The 16,909-nt window shown below is 35.9% G+C and overlaps 1 protein-coding gene across 7 annotated transcripts in view; it reads left to right on the top strand.

Moving 5' to 3' along the window:
* LOC116179220 (talin-1) overlaps window positions 1-16,909 on the top strand; it is an 82,567-nt gene that overhangs the window by 36,656 nt on the left and 29,002 nt on the right. For 6 of the 7 annotated variants that reach the window (XM_031498984.1, XM_031498976.1, XM_031498952.1 and 3 more), the window contains exons 3-14: window positions 3,701-3,860; window positions 3,912-4,064; window positions 4,117-4,630; window positions 9,798-9,966; window positions 10,022-10,279; window positions 10,340-10,416; window positions 10,467-10,561; window positions 10,856-10,944; window positions 15,230-15,463; window positions 15,515-15,739; window positions 15,787-16,056; window positions 16,107-16,305. In XM_031498984.1, coding sequence (XP_031354844.1) covers window positions 3,725-3,860; window positions 3,912-4,064; window positions 4,117-4,630; window positions 9,798-9,966; window positions 10,022-10,279; window positions 10,340-10,416; window positions 10,467-10,561; window positions 10,856-10,944; window positions 15,230-15,463; window positions 15,515-15,739; window positions 15,787-16,056; window positions 16,107-16,305 — 2,419 coding nt within the window. In that variant the 5' untranslated portion in view covers window positions 3,701-3,724. Of the gene's footprint in view, window positions 1-2,711; window positions 2,840-3,700; window positions 3,861-3,911; window positions 4,065-4,116; window positions 4,631-9,797; window positions 9,967-10,021; window positions 10,280-10,339; window positions 10,417-10,466; window positions 10,562-10,855; window positions 10,945-15,229; window positions 15,464-15,514; window positions 15,740-15,786; window positions 16,057-16,106; window positions 16,306-16,909 lie in introns of those variants that run through there. The other variant, XM_031498968.1, reaches the window with a different exon arrangement.

The raw sequence follows: 16,909 nt of genomic DNA, 5'->3' as shown, positions 1-16,909 counted from the left end.
TGCAAAAAATTGCATTTTATTTTCGCGCAGCCGGTTTCAAAATCACGATAGAATCAAATTTGGGGGGAGTAGTAGGTTTGATTGTTCGACTGCTGTAAATAATCTTCATTTTCGACAGTGACGCGAATGAAAAAAGCTAGACATCTCGCCCAAGCATGGCTGATTCTCATTATTATTACTATTATCATTTTTTTGTTACATTATCGACTTCTGAGGTCATTAGCCACAAAAGTAAATCCACTTAAGTAGTCACTATTACTGTAGTTATCACACTTTCAAAAACAGATTTATGTCTTTCATATAGCCCAGTATTTTCCTGATATTGTTGGTTTCGTTAAGTTCAAGTGTATTTTGGGTAAATATAGTTTCCATGGAGGTACCCCTTCGACAGTTAAAGGAAATAACTCCATATTAAGCGGCATACCAAGATCTTCTATTGATTCTCTGTATCTAATGCCGGTAGGGAGTGATATCGTTTGTCGATTCTGGTACCAGTTGTATGACTCATCAATAAACATTAACTGGTAGTTAGGATGATAACTTTGAACTTTCATTTTTTACTCCTGGTATACATTTATACAACATAGGGCTTCAACGGACGTGGTTCTAGAATCTCCTGTACATAAACTTAATCCTTGCTGTATGCTCTCAAGTTTCCTCAGCCAAGATTTTCTTGCTTCCGAATAAACACTCTCGCCTCCCCTATGGCAGACAGTTTTCGAGCACAATTGAAAGCCACGGATGCGTCTCGTGGAAATCAATCAATTTCTCTTTGTGAGCACCCTTTTCGGACACTCCCTTTTCAGTCGCTTTGTGAAAAAATAAACTATCAGTAAAATTGGGAGGCAGTTATGAATGTGACCCCCCTGTGCATATCGCTCGTACGTTTTTTCAAGAAGCTTTCTTTTGATCATATAAAGTTTCTAAAGCATTGTGAGATAAACTCGATGTTGAAAACCAATCTGACCTACAGTCTTTTGTTTTTGAGTTATGGGCAAAATTAACCTATACCTTCTTTTTTTTTTAGTTATCGGCTATGTGTCTATTACAAAAGTTTCTTTGTAATGATTGTTGCATAATCTGCCGTTTTTAAACTAAGTACGGAAAATTCAAAAATTTTGTACAATTTTTTGTTTTTTTTTGATCATTTGAACCTTTTTTGATTTTAAAATTTTATTTAATCATTTTGAATTTTTTGAATCATTTGAATCTTTTTAATATCATGCTTTGTATGCTATAGTTTTGAAAAGAACTAAATATGCTGTCTGTTTAAATTAAAATATACAGGAACAGGCTGTTCAAAATGATGACTTTTACGTGACCCCGTATGTTTATTTTGAAAACGATTGATTATGCAATAATCATTTGTAATAAACATATTTCCGATAATAAACAATCAAAAAATGCCTATAACTAAAAAACAAGACATCGTAGGTCCGTTTGGTTTTCAACATCGAGTTTATCTCAAAAAAATCCATCGAGACTGCGGGGTAAATTTTTTTTCTATCACTTATGGTTGAACAGTTGCCCCATAGTAAAGACCAAATTTGAACACCCTGACTAGAGAAAATAATTTATACACAATCGTGAATGTCAAGCACCTTTCTGTATCTTTCATCATTGATGAGCATGCTTATTGCGCCAAATTAAGCAACTTTCAAGAGCGGAGAAAGTGGATTCCAAGACTTGTCGCCTTTCAATTTTGAAATATAACCCTAGCTAAAATGGCACTTCGTCAAAATGATTTCTAAAATGTACAAAAAAAAGGAGAAAAAAAAACAATTAGGGAAAAAGAACGTTTGATACGTTTTATACTAAAAATTGAAGTCCTTCATAATGAGGTATCACATTACCCTTTTTCATTAAAAAAATTCAAAATTTGTTTCACTGTATAAGATACAATTCCAAATCATTGGCTTAACGGAATTGGGAGATTATTGCCTACAACTGTTTCCAGCAAGGTGTCTTGGTTTCCTGGTTAATTCCTAACAATCCGGTGTATTCAGTGGTTAAAACATGACTGATCTCGTAACTGTCAATACAATATAGCATCATTGTGTGATATTTGTAAAAACCAATGTTTCATCTACATCTCATCCATTATCGAATAATGTATGGTTAAATAAAAAAATAAAACTTTTGCTTGAGTGTCATATAATTCACAATGGAGTTTTTCCATAGAAAAATAAAAAACCTATCCATAATTACTCACATTTTAATTTTTGAAAAACAAACATTTTAAAAAATAAACATAATTCACTTTCCACCGTATTATTTTCGAGATGCGATTAGCGAGACGATAATATTCGTAGACCGAAATGAATGTCTTATTTTTGTTTTTGAAGCGTACAAATTACGCGAGGCATTTTTTTAAAATGCCGAATCTTCTTATCCGCCCTCACTTAAACCTGAATGCAAAAAGTCGCAAATATGGGCTGTAAATTAAATTAAAGTTTATGGAAGTATCCAGTTTGTAATGGATATTTCGGAAAACATTTAAGTGTCGCGACAGTTTGGCGCCGTTTTTCCCGCATTGCTATTGGCGCACAACTTTGGCCCCGCCCGGAAAATATCCCCTCCAAGTTTAATCGTCCAATAGGATTGCGGAGTTTAGTATATGGGGTTTTGAGGGTTGATCGTAGAATTTACCCACAGGAATGTGATAGCTTAGCTCATTCTGGGGTTTGAATTCGTGGTGTTCGGTTGCTCGTTGTTTTATTGCGGCGTTTAACTCCTCTTATCCTTTACCTATGTAACTAAATCCTTCTGAGTCTTCATTTTTAGTTTTCGCCAGTTTTAGTTAAGTTATTCAAAAAATGTTGTCGTCAGGAAGAATTGTGTAAGTTTGTTTAATATTATTAATTTTCTTCATCGTCATTTATGTCTTTTAATGCATTGCTGAGTTACTTTAAATTGGTATTTTGCGGCATGCATTTATTTTTTCTATGTATATGTATCAAATTAAGCTACTTACTTTATAACCTCAAATAAAGCAAATTCAATCGGGGAAAACTCCCTCGCGGTGTACGTACAATGCACCCTTTTTTTTCGCATACGTTGCACATGTTTTGATCTTTTGAAATATGTGAACACAATTTTCTATAGTTCATTTATTGGCACGTGCTCAAGGTATCGATTGTCATCTCAACGACGCCAAGACATAAGCGACGCCGGCTAGTCGGACGTTATGGTTGCTCGGCAACGCAACCTCCCCACTTTTTAGCGTTGCGACGTCGCATCCCTACCGTACATGATTCAATTATGTGACATGTTCTACTTCAGTTTATTGACTTATTCCTTAGTCAGTGTTAAGATTGATTGATTTTACATTAATCTGACAATCTTTTAATTAATTTCTTTGGTACGCTCTCGGTGGGTATGTTACGGTATTTTAGTTCGATAAGTTAGCTGCATGGGACGTCGACGTCGGGTCTTCCCGTAAACACGTTAGATTCGCATCCCCACCAAAATTTAGGAATTTTTAGATCTGTACAGAAGTAGCGCAGAAATACTGAATTATTAGGTCATTAGTGTCGTAATGGAATTACCGCCTACTTTTCAAAGAACTGTTTTTGTTGTTTATTACCCTGACGTTCGAATCCAGGAAACTCTTTTATTAAGGGCCAGTTTAATTAGTAATTTTGAAAAATAATAATATAAAGCATCACTGAAAACGTAATACTTGGTTTGTTTATTTCAGTTCAAATTCCCATCCCTTAGAAATATGGCTCAAATATCGCTACGAATTAATATCATCGAAGGGAATGTTACCAAAACTATGGTATTTGACCCTTCGACTACCGTATACGATGCTTGCAGAATCATACGAGAGAAGATCAGCGAGGCTAATCTGGGTCAACGTAAGTCGCGTTTGGTGGTCATGGTGGTGAATTTTAACTTTGAAATTTTAGCCAAAGACTATGGACTGTTTCTTACCGATGACGACAACAAAACGGGGGTATGGCTGGAACCGGGAAGACACCTAGAATACTACATCCTTCGCAATGGCGATACGTTAGAATATAGAAAAAAAACGAGAATACTGAGAGTGAAAATGCTTGACGGTACCATTTCTCTTCCCTTACATCCTGCCCATCTGACACTTTTTCGTTTTAGGTTCCATCAAAAGTGTGATGGTGGACGATTCTCAGATTGTCGCGAATTTAATGGTCGTGATATGCACCAAAATCGGAATCACGAACCACGACGAGTACTCGTTAGTATTAGAAGACCAGGAAAATCAGGAAAATATCGAAAACAAAAACTACGGTACGCTTACACTCAAACGTAAAAAAGAGGAGAGAGAGCGAGATGCGAAGATGGATCAGTTGAGGAAGAAACTGAAAACCGACGATGAAGTCAATTGGGTCGATCCCTCGAAAACGTTAAGAGAGCAGGGGATTGATGAGAATGAGACCGTTATCTTGAGGCGAAAGTTTTTCTTCTCGGATCAGAATATCGACTCCCGCGATCCGGTACAGCTCAATCTGTTATACGTGCAGGCGAGAGATGCAATTTTGGATGGGACGCATCCGGTTACTCAAGAAAAAGCGTGTGAGTTTGCCGGAATTCAGTGCCAAATCCAGTTTGGCGATCACGTCGAATCGAAACACAAAGCCGGATTTTTAGAGTAAGTACAAAAGCAATTTCTTTAAGCTGGAGTTACTGCCATGAAATGTTGAACTTCCAATTTTTACATATTTTTTGCATTACCATCAAAATGCAAAAAAATATGTTTCTCTAAAATATTCCCGACAATGCGCAACGTAGAAAGTGTTGGGCCAATGTTTACTCAGTTACAAAAAAAACATTCAAGAAAATAAAAACGGAAAGTAACTATTTTCTATCTTGTTCAAATTGTTTGCTTGTTTTTGCAAATGCTTTGAAATCCGATGGTTTCATAGAACACAGGTAACTTGTACAGGGTGGTCAATTAAGAATACGAGGTACTGTATCTGAGAATCTATCCATCGTAGAGGCTTGCGGTAAAAAAATTTATTACTAAAACGGCCACGAGCAAAACCTGGAAAATATTTTTAAGTTTCTGAAATGGCCGCTAGGGGGCGTAACTGCAATCTGGAATCTAAAAAAGTGATGTTTCTGTGAATTCCGCTATATTAACCTAACAAAAAAATGTCCGGTCTTTGAAGTTGACGATAATCTGAACAATTTTTATTTGACAATTTTTCCTGTATCTCTAAAAATGAAGTGGTGGGGAGTATTCAAAGGTTTCTGTAAAGAACACCCTGTATCTTCGAAACGGCTGAGCCGATTTATACAAAGTCGGGTTAGTTCAAAAGGGCTACTCTTCACCTACAAATATTATACTATTTGAAGTTTTGTTAGTTTCACATATCACCGCTTGAGGGCTTTTTTCGACATTCCGACAGAAATGGTTAATTTTCTCAAAAAAATTAAATGCATTGGTCCGATTTTTTTCTCATGAAAAAGTTGCTAAATGATGCCTAAACAAGTTCGCGGAAATAGCATCTCTATATCTTGAGATATATGTATATATTTTTTTTTATATCGTGATGGCCAGCATTTCGAGCATTTACGGCGGCATTAAAAGCTACCTTTTTTAAATCGATCCACCTTAGGGCCACAAATTATATAATAAAAATAATTCCGGAAAAATTTGCTTAAAAAAATAAAATTTGGAGGGTATAAAAATTTCTTTTTTTTTAAATTTTAGGTTAGGAACAAGATATCGAGATGCGGTTTTCGCGAGATTGTTTAGGCATCATTTAGCTACTTTTTCATGAAAAAAAATCGAGCCAACGCATTTAATTTTTTTCAGAAAATTAACCATTTCTGTCGGAATGTCTAAACAAGCCCTCAAGCGGCGATATGTGAAACTAACAAAACTTCATATATTATAATATTTGTAGCCGAAGAATAACTCTTTTCAATTAACCAGAGTTTGTTAAACTCGACTCAATCGTTTCGAATATACAGGGTGTTCTTTACGGAAACCTTTGAATACCCCCACTACTTCATTTTTAGAGATACAGGAAAAATTGTCAAACAAAAAAAGGTTCAGATTATCGTCAACTTCAAAGACCGGATATTTTTTTGTTAGGTCAATATAGCGGAATTCACAGAAAAATAACTTTTTTAGATTCTAGATTGCAGGTACGCCCCCTAGCGGCCATTGCAGAAACATTTTGATCGCGATAGAATTTTTTTTAAAGGTGGGGAGTATATGAATAAAGTGAATATAAGCAAAGAGTATACGTTATATACTGTTTGATATAACATTGGTTTTTAGAAAAATATCTTTAAGATCAAAAAGGACATACACAAAAACGTAGGTAAATACTTTGGTTCTAGATTTCCGTGTCCTATGATAATTAATTAATGAAATATTTGTTTTGGTCCCTTCTACCATATAATTTTTTTTCATAGTGATACGTTACACATTGTATTTATTGTTATGTAATCAAATATCAAAATTTAAAAAAAAGTCTATCGGGATTTTTAAAATATATAGAAATAGTGTAGAAGTTCTGTCCCCAAGTTCCTAAAATGTTTACCTGTATTTTAATTAAAATTGCGACTATTGAAGATAGAGAGTGATGAACAAAAGATCAAAATTCCGTATAGAACATTTGGATTCGGTTAGAGATTAAAAACCAACTGATAGCCGATTTAAAAAAATTGCAAAGGCGATGGTAAAATGTTTAATACGAGTACGAAAGGTTCAGTTTAAAAGAAAATGCTCAAAATATCAAAATAAAATTTAAGATTACCTACTGTCATTAATATAGTGGGTGACCCTCGTTAATCATGTAAAAATCCATTTAAAAAATGAACATTTTGGCAATAATTGCAATCAGCATTTTTGAGTTTCTCATATGGAATTGAACAGAGTCTGACCATTGCCAGGTATGATGTTCTTAAAAAAGCCATATGGTATAATATGTATTTGTCTTACAATTCGTCTGCGCCATTAAATAATTGTATTATTTTAGAATAATTTGGTAATTACGATCTGTTAAAGCAGGGGTTCTCAACCTTTCAGCCTCTGAGCCCCCCTTCATACCTTGGTATTTAGAGTTATATATGATCAATTTACTTACATTATGTTTGTGTAAAATGACTTTGATAGCCTAGCGCTAGACATACTCTGGTAAGGAATATAAAATTATATTTGTCCAAATATAAATTTTAATTACACAAAATAACAAAAAAATCACCGAAAAAATCACAACAAAATATCAATAATGTATCCAGAAAAATGTTCGTTACTTTAGTAGTACTAGTGTGAGGACAGGCACTGTTTCTGTTTTTTGTATGTTTGGTTGTAATTTTGGCATGGAACAGCGCAGGTCACTTTGCACATCTAGTCTGGCTCGATATTTAGATTTTATATAAGCCAGGGTTGAAAATCCTGACTCGCATAGATAAGTTGATGAAAATTGTACAAATAGGCCCCGATATTAGGTCCTTCATTTCACTTACTAGGTTTTTTGGAAGACTTTGGGAATCATCGAGGAGGTTGTTTAATTTTGGAAAGGAAGAAAAGTTCGGCTTCGAATTCTGCAGGCGGCGTTGCCAAAGAGCCATCTTGTCAACAAAACTCTTAATTGAATTATAGTTTTTCAAAGTACTTTTCTGACCTTGTAGCTTTAGGTTCAGAAGATTTATTGTTTCGAAGAAGTCTGACAAACATGCCAAGTAAAAGATAAATTTGTCATCTGTAAATTTCTTGTACAGTTCTTCACTTGAACTCATCAAAAAGATTTCAACTTCTGATTTCAAGTTGAACAATCTTGCAAGCATATTACCTTTGGGCAACCAACGAACTTCGGTGTGAAAGAGAAGTGTTTCTTGATCACTGTTCATTTCTTGACCCAACAATCAAAAAAGTCTGGTGTTCAAAGCACTGGATTGGACGTGATTCACTACTTTAACTGCTAAGTTCAAAGCAGTGTTAAGTGATTCAGGGAGAGTCTGGCAAGCCAAAGCTTGTCTGTGGATGATACAATGGGATCCAATTATTTTAGGGTTCTTTTTCTTAGCCAATTCAATAAATCTTGATCGCTTGAGCTCCATCAGTACATATTCCAATAACTCTCTCCCAGGGAAGGTCATTAGCTTCTAAAAATGTTTGAAGAGCAGAAAATATATTTTTTTTCCGGTATTGGGTAATGGGGCCATCAGACCGAATGGGAATGGTGAGGCAAATATTGTTTCATTAATCTCGGTATCAGTTTCAACGTGCCCAAATAGCAGCTGGCCATGTTCTACACATTGTGACGCTGTACAGGGTGGTTTAAATTCGAGCTCCCCATTGGAATCTCCGTAACTGTAAGAGATACAGTCCAGGTGAAATGGGGGCAAAGTTTACCCCTCTTTTGTGACTAAAAAACGTTTTTGAAATTTCTGAAATATTTTTGAAATGAACTGAAATATTCGGGAGTATTGTGGCGACTATTCAGTTCGCTAGTGACTGTCGCGTTTCAAGTTTCTCGTCAGATACTCCTTTCCTTTTTTTGCATCAATGTTTCCGTTTATTTTCCAAGACTATTCATCTAGGAACATCCCTTATATGAATTCCGGAGGGGAAATTTAGATGAAAGTTGCATTAAAAAACTAAAGAAGCAATTCTTGAAAAATTGAAGAAAATATACCAAGAAAATACTTGATTTTCTAAGAAAGAGCGTTGTCACTGGATGAAATAATTCTAGTCTTTACCATTGAATAAGCACTTTATGCTTATTTAATGTCTACAGGGTGATTCCTATAGTACCTGCCACCGTTTGGGAGCGTGTAGGTGGTGCGTAGGGGAGTATTTTGATATAGGACACTTGGGGTCGGAAATCTAAAATAAGGGTGCCAGAGCCAAATTTACCTTCTGGAATTTCGCGCCTGTAGGTAGGCAACCCAACCGGCCGGCGGTGCACACGGAGCGATCTCAGGCGGCGATGTGTGGCTGACACTTGATCAGAATTTTGTTTAAACCCACGAAATCCCGTCTGCAACGACGCGTATCAAGTGAATAAACACTATGGCAATAGTATAATAATAGTTGGCTAGATGTAGGAAGTGCATTGAGAACAACGGTGGCCACGTTGAACACTTGTAAACGTTATTGCTTTTGACTGTCGTTTTCCCTCCTTCCCTCCCATGTCGCTTCCTCGCGCTAACTCGCTCTGCATCGCTCCGCGCGAAACGTCGGTCGATTGGGTTGCCTACATACAGGCGTGAAATTCCAGAAGATAAATTTGGTTCTGGCGCCCTTATTTTAGATTTCCGACCCCAAGTGTCCTATATCAAAATAATCCCCTAGGCACCCCCTATACGCTCCCAAACGGTGGCAGGTACTATAGGAATCACCCTGTATACAACAATTACAATTAAAAACGACCTATTAACACACGTAGGAATTATCGGCGCATTACATTATTACCGCACCTCCCTGTGAGCTGGTCATTCCTCAGGTAGTTCCCCTATCTGCCATTGGTGAACGCGCTTGGTTCAACCTTTAGGTATCCTATAAAATATAAGTAATGTCCTTTGTAATCCATTAGCTAAGCTATAATAAAAAGTGATAGAAAAAATCAGTGGTTGAATTAAAGGAGAAGATGATGCATCCCTACTTTTTTAAAATAATTAAATTACTTGGGATTTGGTCACTGAAGAAAATTATCTCATTCCAAGTCCTAAACCTCATCCAAAAATTGCTGTGCCATCAAAGATGACAAAAATTAAATGGTACACACAAAGGCAGTAATTCCGCTTTAAAAAATACTCTTGAGAATTTAGCTAAAAATTAATACTGCACCATTTAGTTTAAAGGAGTTCCTGCCTGCTTCATACGTTAAGGTGAAAGGGATCGAACGAAAAGTGTTCGCTGAACATAAGAAACATATCAATTTAAGTGAATTAGAATCCAAAGTCATTTACACCCAAAATGCCAGATCTTTAACAACATACGGTGTCACATTCTTCTTGGTGAAGGTACGTTGTTGTGCGTGTACCAGCCGCTAGATGAGTAATAATTGTATTATTACAGGAAAAGATGAAGGGAAAGAATAAGCTGGTACCGCGTCTTTTGGGTGTGACTAAGGATTCCGTCTTGCGACTGGATGAAAAAACTAAGGAGATTTTGAAGACCTGGCCGTTGACTACGGTCCGACGCTGGGGTGCGAGTCCCAACACTTTCACTCTGGATTTCGGAGATTACTCGGACCAATACTATTCTGTACAGACAACTGAAGCTGAACAAATTCAACAGATTATTGCTGGATATATCGACATTATATTGAAAAAGGTACAGATCCCATTAATACCATTATGCGTTTAAATAATGGAGTGTTCTAAATTATTTTAGAAACAAGCCAAGGACCATTTTGGTATAGAAGGTGATGAAGGATCTACCATGGTTGAAGATAGTGTGGCACCTCATAAGTAAATTAGTTACCAACTAAAGATTTGGGTTTTTATTTCCGTTATTTTAGGGCAACTATTTTACAACATGCCAGCGGTCGTATTGGGGAGAAAGTTAATACAGAGTCGCTCGCTAAACCTGCTATTATGAGAGCCGGAACCGATGGTAAGTTTTTATAATTTTACTAACCATACCATCGGATGGTGTACATACGACAATGTAATTAGATAGCAATGGTCCTATGTAAACTTACTAATATTGTTTTATTGTTATAATCTTTTCTCTTCCACTGACCAAGCCATTGCTATTAAATTGCAAAAGGTGATTTTTAAAGTAAAATTTGCACATTGCACTTTAGTGACAATAGCACAATTATGGTGCACTTGTGTTTCAGCCTGAACATTTTTAGTTTCTTCACACATTGCTTACTTTTATTTTTTTCCTTTATTTAATTATTAGGAGCCAAACCTTACGGTACAGGCCACATGGGAGGAGCACAACTGACAACCGTTAGTGGACAAGTTAATTTAGGCCATGCCCCACCTACGGTAAGAAAATATATCTATTAAGTAGCCGTTATTCGGGGAATGTACTTAGTTGGTTTTTAATGCTTATTGTTATTTGTTTTACATGGACGATTTTGTTTCATGCTCCGTTAGGACCAGAGAAGGGCCGTGTAGGTACAAAAGACTTTTAAGTTTATCCAGTTTTATGAGGGTGTGTTTGCCATGCGCCGTAATTTATTGGTCAGATTGTGAGGCACACTGTAAAAAGAATGAGAAATGCGTTATAGAAAACCCCCAATTGTTAATTGAAGGTGAAGTGTGTATGTAACAACAAATCTGAAACATTTCACATTGACGTGTTTGGGCTCTTAATAAACAATTTTCATTTTCACCTGAGGTCCCTATGATACCCCTGAGAAATTACTTAAATTGTTTGTAGTTGCCAGTATGTCATGATGGGCGTAATCACCACTGGCGGTCTACTTATAGAGCTGGGAAGTATTTCAAGTTTAAAATACTTTTAATATTTAAACTTTATTTTATAACAGATGTTGAAATTGACATTTTAATAGGTTTGAGTAAGTAGGCTAAGTCTCTCTTTAACAGCAAGAGTAGATAAAGTGATCACTATGTTTTATGTATTGCTCCATGTATAAGTTCAAGTAATGTAAATAATATCAAAAGATGATTGTTGCTTATTTTTTATTTTTTCTTTGGGCTATCGATTCCGACAGTATGTAATCATCAGGCCTTAGCTGGAATACACAACTTGAGATGAACGAGTGATATCAAAGATGAAAATGATCTTACCGGCAATTGAGTGAAATATAAACACAATTCTTAAGTTTATATTGCACTTAATTGATTTTTATCTTTTATATCACTCGTTCATCTCCAGTTATGTATTCCAGCTAAGGCCTGATGATGACATAATGTCGAAATCGATAGCCCAAAGAAAAAAGAAAAATATAAGTTTTAGCAACAATCGTCTTTCGAAATTATTATTATATAAAGTGATCACTTTAACGGCAAGGGTAGATAAAGTGAAGCAAAGAATGATTGTGCATTCTTATGACATCTATCATTCATTCTTATTAAAAATGGGGCGCAGAGCACGAACTAAAATGAAGACTTCTCCAAAGTATTTAAATACTTTTTAAAGTATTTGTATTTAGTATTTCCTTATGTTGCTTAAAAAATATTTAATATTTAAATAGTTGTAATTGGCCGTGTAGACAAATTCAACCCTACAAAATATGTGAAAATTAGCAAATCGCAACTGATTTATCGCACATAGATTCTAAATCGCAGAGTTTTGATTAGCATAATCTCGCCCCCGAGATATGTAACTCGCCCCTCGTTCGGGATTTCGAGCCTACAGTTGAATGTCGAACACAATCACGGAATTAGGTATCGTGACTCATTTAATTACAGTTTTTGCAACCCCCGTGACTGCTTCATTGACGGAAAAATGTTACTTACAAACAGCAAGTCAGTACACACAAAACCAACTCTGTAATTTCCACATATTAAAAGAATGATCCAAATTTATATGAATATTTCTAAGACCATGTAATCAAAACATAAACATAAATTAAGCAAATATTACACCAAAAACGTAAACGATTTAAAACAAAAGGTTAACGGTAATAAATATGTGAATCTGCATTACGGTTAAATCAATTTCAACAACAAAGATGGAAACTTACAAAAAAATATAAAATGTTGCATACAAAACACAAATATGTTATAAAGAAATGCAAAGATTACTACCTGCTTCTTTAAATAACAACAAACATTTACAGAGCGATGCTTTCGTGCTCTCCAGATGGCACAGACAGATTTTTCCCTTTTTCACAGCTTTATGTATGCCCCTTGACTGTGCGTACGTACGCCATTGGCCACAATTTTAAAGTACATAATATGTAGATTGGTAGCAAACATTTATAATTTTGGATCTTTAAAAAAATGTTGTTTTGAAGATGTGTTCCATACATTTCTCCAACCCGCGCATCTGTTTCGTCTGATATTTGTCTGATTTACGGTTGTCAAAAAGCATGGGGGGAATAGCACATTGTTTTATTATGGAAAATGTGCTAAAAATGTTGGTGATATTGTTCTCGATATTTTAAGCGTTACTATGTATTTCCATGAGAAGAATATTTAAGAACATTTTAGCTTATGGGAGTTCTGGTTTTGGATCTGGGTCCGTTCACGTAGCCCCCCCCCTCCCCAATAGGCCCACAATGTACCCAGTTTTCTGTACCTACTGTAGCTCAATTGTGTTTTACGCTAACGGTATATGCTTTAAGTTCAAAAAACCAAATAGACCCAGTCTCCAAAACTAAAAACTAACTGTGAGCATATAAGCGGAAAGTACAATCGAAGTATTCTGTGTTACCGTCGTTTAAGTATGAAAAAGTTTAATATGTTGGGAGATTAAGCATTCACTTAGCTCCTGTTTGAATTTTCGAAATTTTTTCTAGAACTGGAAAAGCACAAACCGTGAGCATAAATGCACAATAGAGCACAATTGAGATACAGTATGGATTTATTTTTGGTCTAATGGGACAAATAGGTGGCTAAGTGAACGGACCGTTTGGATCTTTCTACACAAACATATTTAAGGGTCTCCAAAAAGTATATACAGGGTGGTGACTTGCGTAACGCATCATAGGGATTTCAATGTAAAATTCATAACATGCGATTATTGGCTCCCCAAATTATTTTAGAGCAAAAATGTATTAAGGTTTTTTGTAGAAAAAAATTTTTTACGTCAATCAACCATATTAGTTTTCAATTTTTTTCATATAAAGACGAAAAATTGGAAAAATAAAACTCCCATCTTTTTCAATAATCTGTGATGCCATGGAATTTTATAATACAAAAACTACGCCAATATCCGTCATGCCATGGAATGTCTGCTATAAAACAAATCAAATTCTATCAAAAAGTATTATATTTAAAACAGCGAATTCAACATAAAGAAAGACCAACTTACTAAAAATATAACAATTTACAATAAATATTCGAATAAGTCACCATTCGCTGCAAGACAGTAACCAAGGCGATCATAAAATCCATTTCGAACTGGTGCTAATTGATAACTGAATATCTTTTTGTTTTAGAAAATTCCATGGCATCGCAGATTATTGAAAAGATGCGGGTTTTATTTTTCCAATTTTCCGTCTTTATTATGCAAAAAATTGAAAACTAATACGGTTGATTGACGTAAAAAATTTTTTTCTACAAAAAACCTTAATACATTTTTGCTCTAAAATAATTTGGGGAGCCAATAATCGCATGTTATGAATTTTACATTGAAATCCCTATGATGCGTTACGCAAGTCACCACCCTGTATAGACTGTTTCAAATTAAGTTGGCACTGATTACTAACTTTCTTAAGTCGTAGAGTTAAACAGATGGTTTAATTATCAAAATTGTGTATTTTTTCTACTGCATCCGAATCTTTAATTAAAAACCAAAACAGCATTACATTTTTCAGATAACAAACGTGAATTTTTATATGAAATACCTTGTATGTTATTATATCATACGATAACTTATTCAATTCTCTACAAAAGTTCTTGATGCACCCTAGTTCAAATAACCAAGATTTTAGCGCATTTTCCAACTCATTTCGTTTTTTTAGTGGATTCCAGTATTTAAAAGAACACAACTTCCATTATAAAATAACCTGCTTCCTCAAGACTATGAAGTAAAACCGCCGATCACATTTAGAAGGGGGGCACGCGTCTCCACCTACGCTGAACTAATGAGCACATCGTTAAACACTTGCATAGCCCGTTATCAACACCCAATGTGTATTTCCGTGGAAATTAATTAACTTTCGCTTCGCTTCTTATCACTAACAGTTAATCAAACGGTTTTAAAACACGCTAAATTTGACCAGATGTTTCTTACTAAATACGTCTTATCTAAAATACACAATAATTACAAAAAATTCCAAAATGGAAAAACAGTTACGGAAATACAAATTCAAATGAAATAAACCAATTCTGGCCTTATTCGTAAAAACCCCCCTAACCCGATTTACTTTACTAAATTGAAATATTTCTCAAACATAGGATCTCTCGTATTTTTTATGTTTAAACCGAAATAACGTCTAAATGAAGTTGTTTACACAACAGCCTTAAAATTAAGGTATTAAGGTAAAAGTATACTCTGTATCAGCAATTGGCAAGCACACACTTTTAAGACTGCTGCAAAGAGTATATCTGCTTACAATTCATTTAAAAGTGGGTAGCAATGATTCATTTTACAATGTGTACTTATGTCTTTCTGACACTGTACTATTTTATGTAGATACAACAAACAAAGGTAACATCTGTGTTAAGCGAACCTCAACGAGCTCTGATTTCAACAATTTCTTCTACTCAAAGTAGAATACACGAGTCTCAAGTCGATTTGGCAACCAGAACTCAAGTGCCGGAATTGGGAAGCGATCCCGCCGCGAAGAAATGGAAACAAGTAACTTTGGATACACGCAAACAAAATGTCGGTTCTCAAATTGCAGCGATGAATGCCGCAACTGCTCAGGTAAGTCATTACGAAGTCCTGGGTGAGTTGATTTAAACTAGCATTTTGTAGGTTGTTACCTTGACATCCGGACCTCAAGACGAAGTAGATCACACGGCCGTTGGCGCCGCGATCAATACAATCGGCAGTAATTTACCGGAGATGACTAAGGATGTCAAGATGATCGCCGCTCTCATGGATGATACGAGTGTTGGTGAAAAACTGCTCGAAGCGACAAGGAAATTGTGCACAGCCTTTAGTGATCTTCTTAAGTGTGTCGAGCCAGAAACAAAGGAGGTTGGTGAACATTTTGCAAGGAAATGTACTGACTAATTATTTTACAGCCGCGTCAGAACTTACTGAATGCAGCATCCAGAGTCGGAGAAGCTAGCACTCAAGTTCTTGCTACTATTGGTGAAGAAACTGAAGAAAATAAGGAACTACAAGATATGCTGCTATCGCTCGCGAAAGCAGTGGCCAACACTACAGCCGCTTTAGTCCTTAAGGCCAAAAACATCGCGGCAACATGTGAAGACCAACAAACCCAAAATCGAGTGATCGGTGCTGCTACTCAGTGTGCACTCGCAACTTCTCAGCTAGTCGCTTGCGCCAAGGCAAGTATATTCTTTTGCAACACAATCCCTAAATTTATTGGGTGTTTTAGGTAGTTGCTCCTACTTTGTATTCCCCAGCCTGTCAAGAACAACTGACTGCGGCCGTTAGGGAAGTTGCTAGAGCTGTGGAGAATCTTGTTGGAGTGTGCAATGATTCTTGCGATAATGAGGAACTATTGGGACAGTTGAGAAATGCCGCTTCAGAAGTTACACGCACATTAAATGATCTTTTGGAGCACATTAAGTTGGGTAAGTAGTCATACACCCATTTATTAAATTGATTTTATTGGTCGTCCGTATAATTTGCATAGGAAATATTTCCATACAGGGTGGTACACTACACTACACTATTGTACACACTGACTGGTTTGACAATTTGAAAATTTTCAAATTGCCTAACACAGGATTTGTAAAAAAATAAATAATAATAATAAGTGTCCCAAATTGGTACGTGCTTGCTGGCGAAAATCAGCTTAGAATGCTCGCTCTCCCACTTCTTTCACTATTTGAATCTCGGCCACTAGGAGCGCCGAAACGGGTCTTCTGAACGCAATGATCTCGACTGGCGTGACCTCAACCTATAGAAAATCCGCATTTTTAGTTTTTCAGTCGGCGCAAATGGAATCAAGGCAACTTTTAGGTCCGAAGATCGTGGTAACCGCGCTCGCTTTCCCTAATACGTTCCTTGTTATGGCTTGTTATCGCCAGACATACTTTTGTTTTCGTTCGCTGTGAAGCGGTATATGCGTAAATTTTCCCATGTTGAACTAAACACAAATTCTAAACCACATTTTTTGCACGGCAAAGCGGCCACCTGTTACGTACTTCAGTAAATAGCATACCAAATTTTATT

The sequence above is a fragment of the Photinus pyralis genome, unplaced genomic scaffold (assembly GCF_008802855.1).
Source record: "Photinus pyralis isolate 1611_PpyrPB1 unplaced genomic scaffold, Ppyr1.3 Ppyr1.4_LG1, whole genome shotgun sequence".
Classification (NCBI taxonomy): domain Eukaryota; kingdom Metazoa; phylum Arthropoda; class Insecta; order Coleoptera; family Lampyridae; genus Photinus; species Photinus pyralis.
This window is presented reverse-complemented; position numbering and strand designations above follow the sequence as displayed.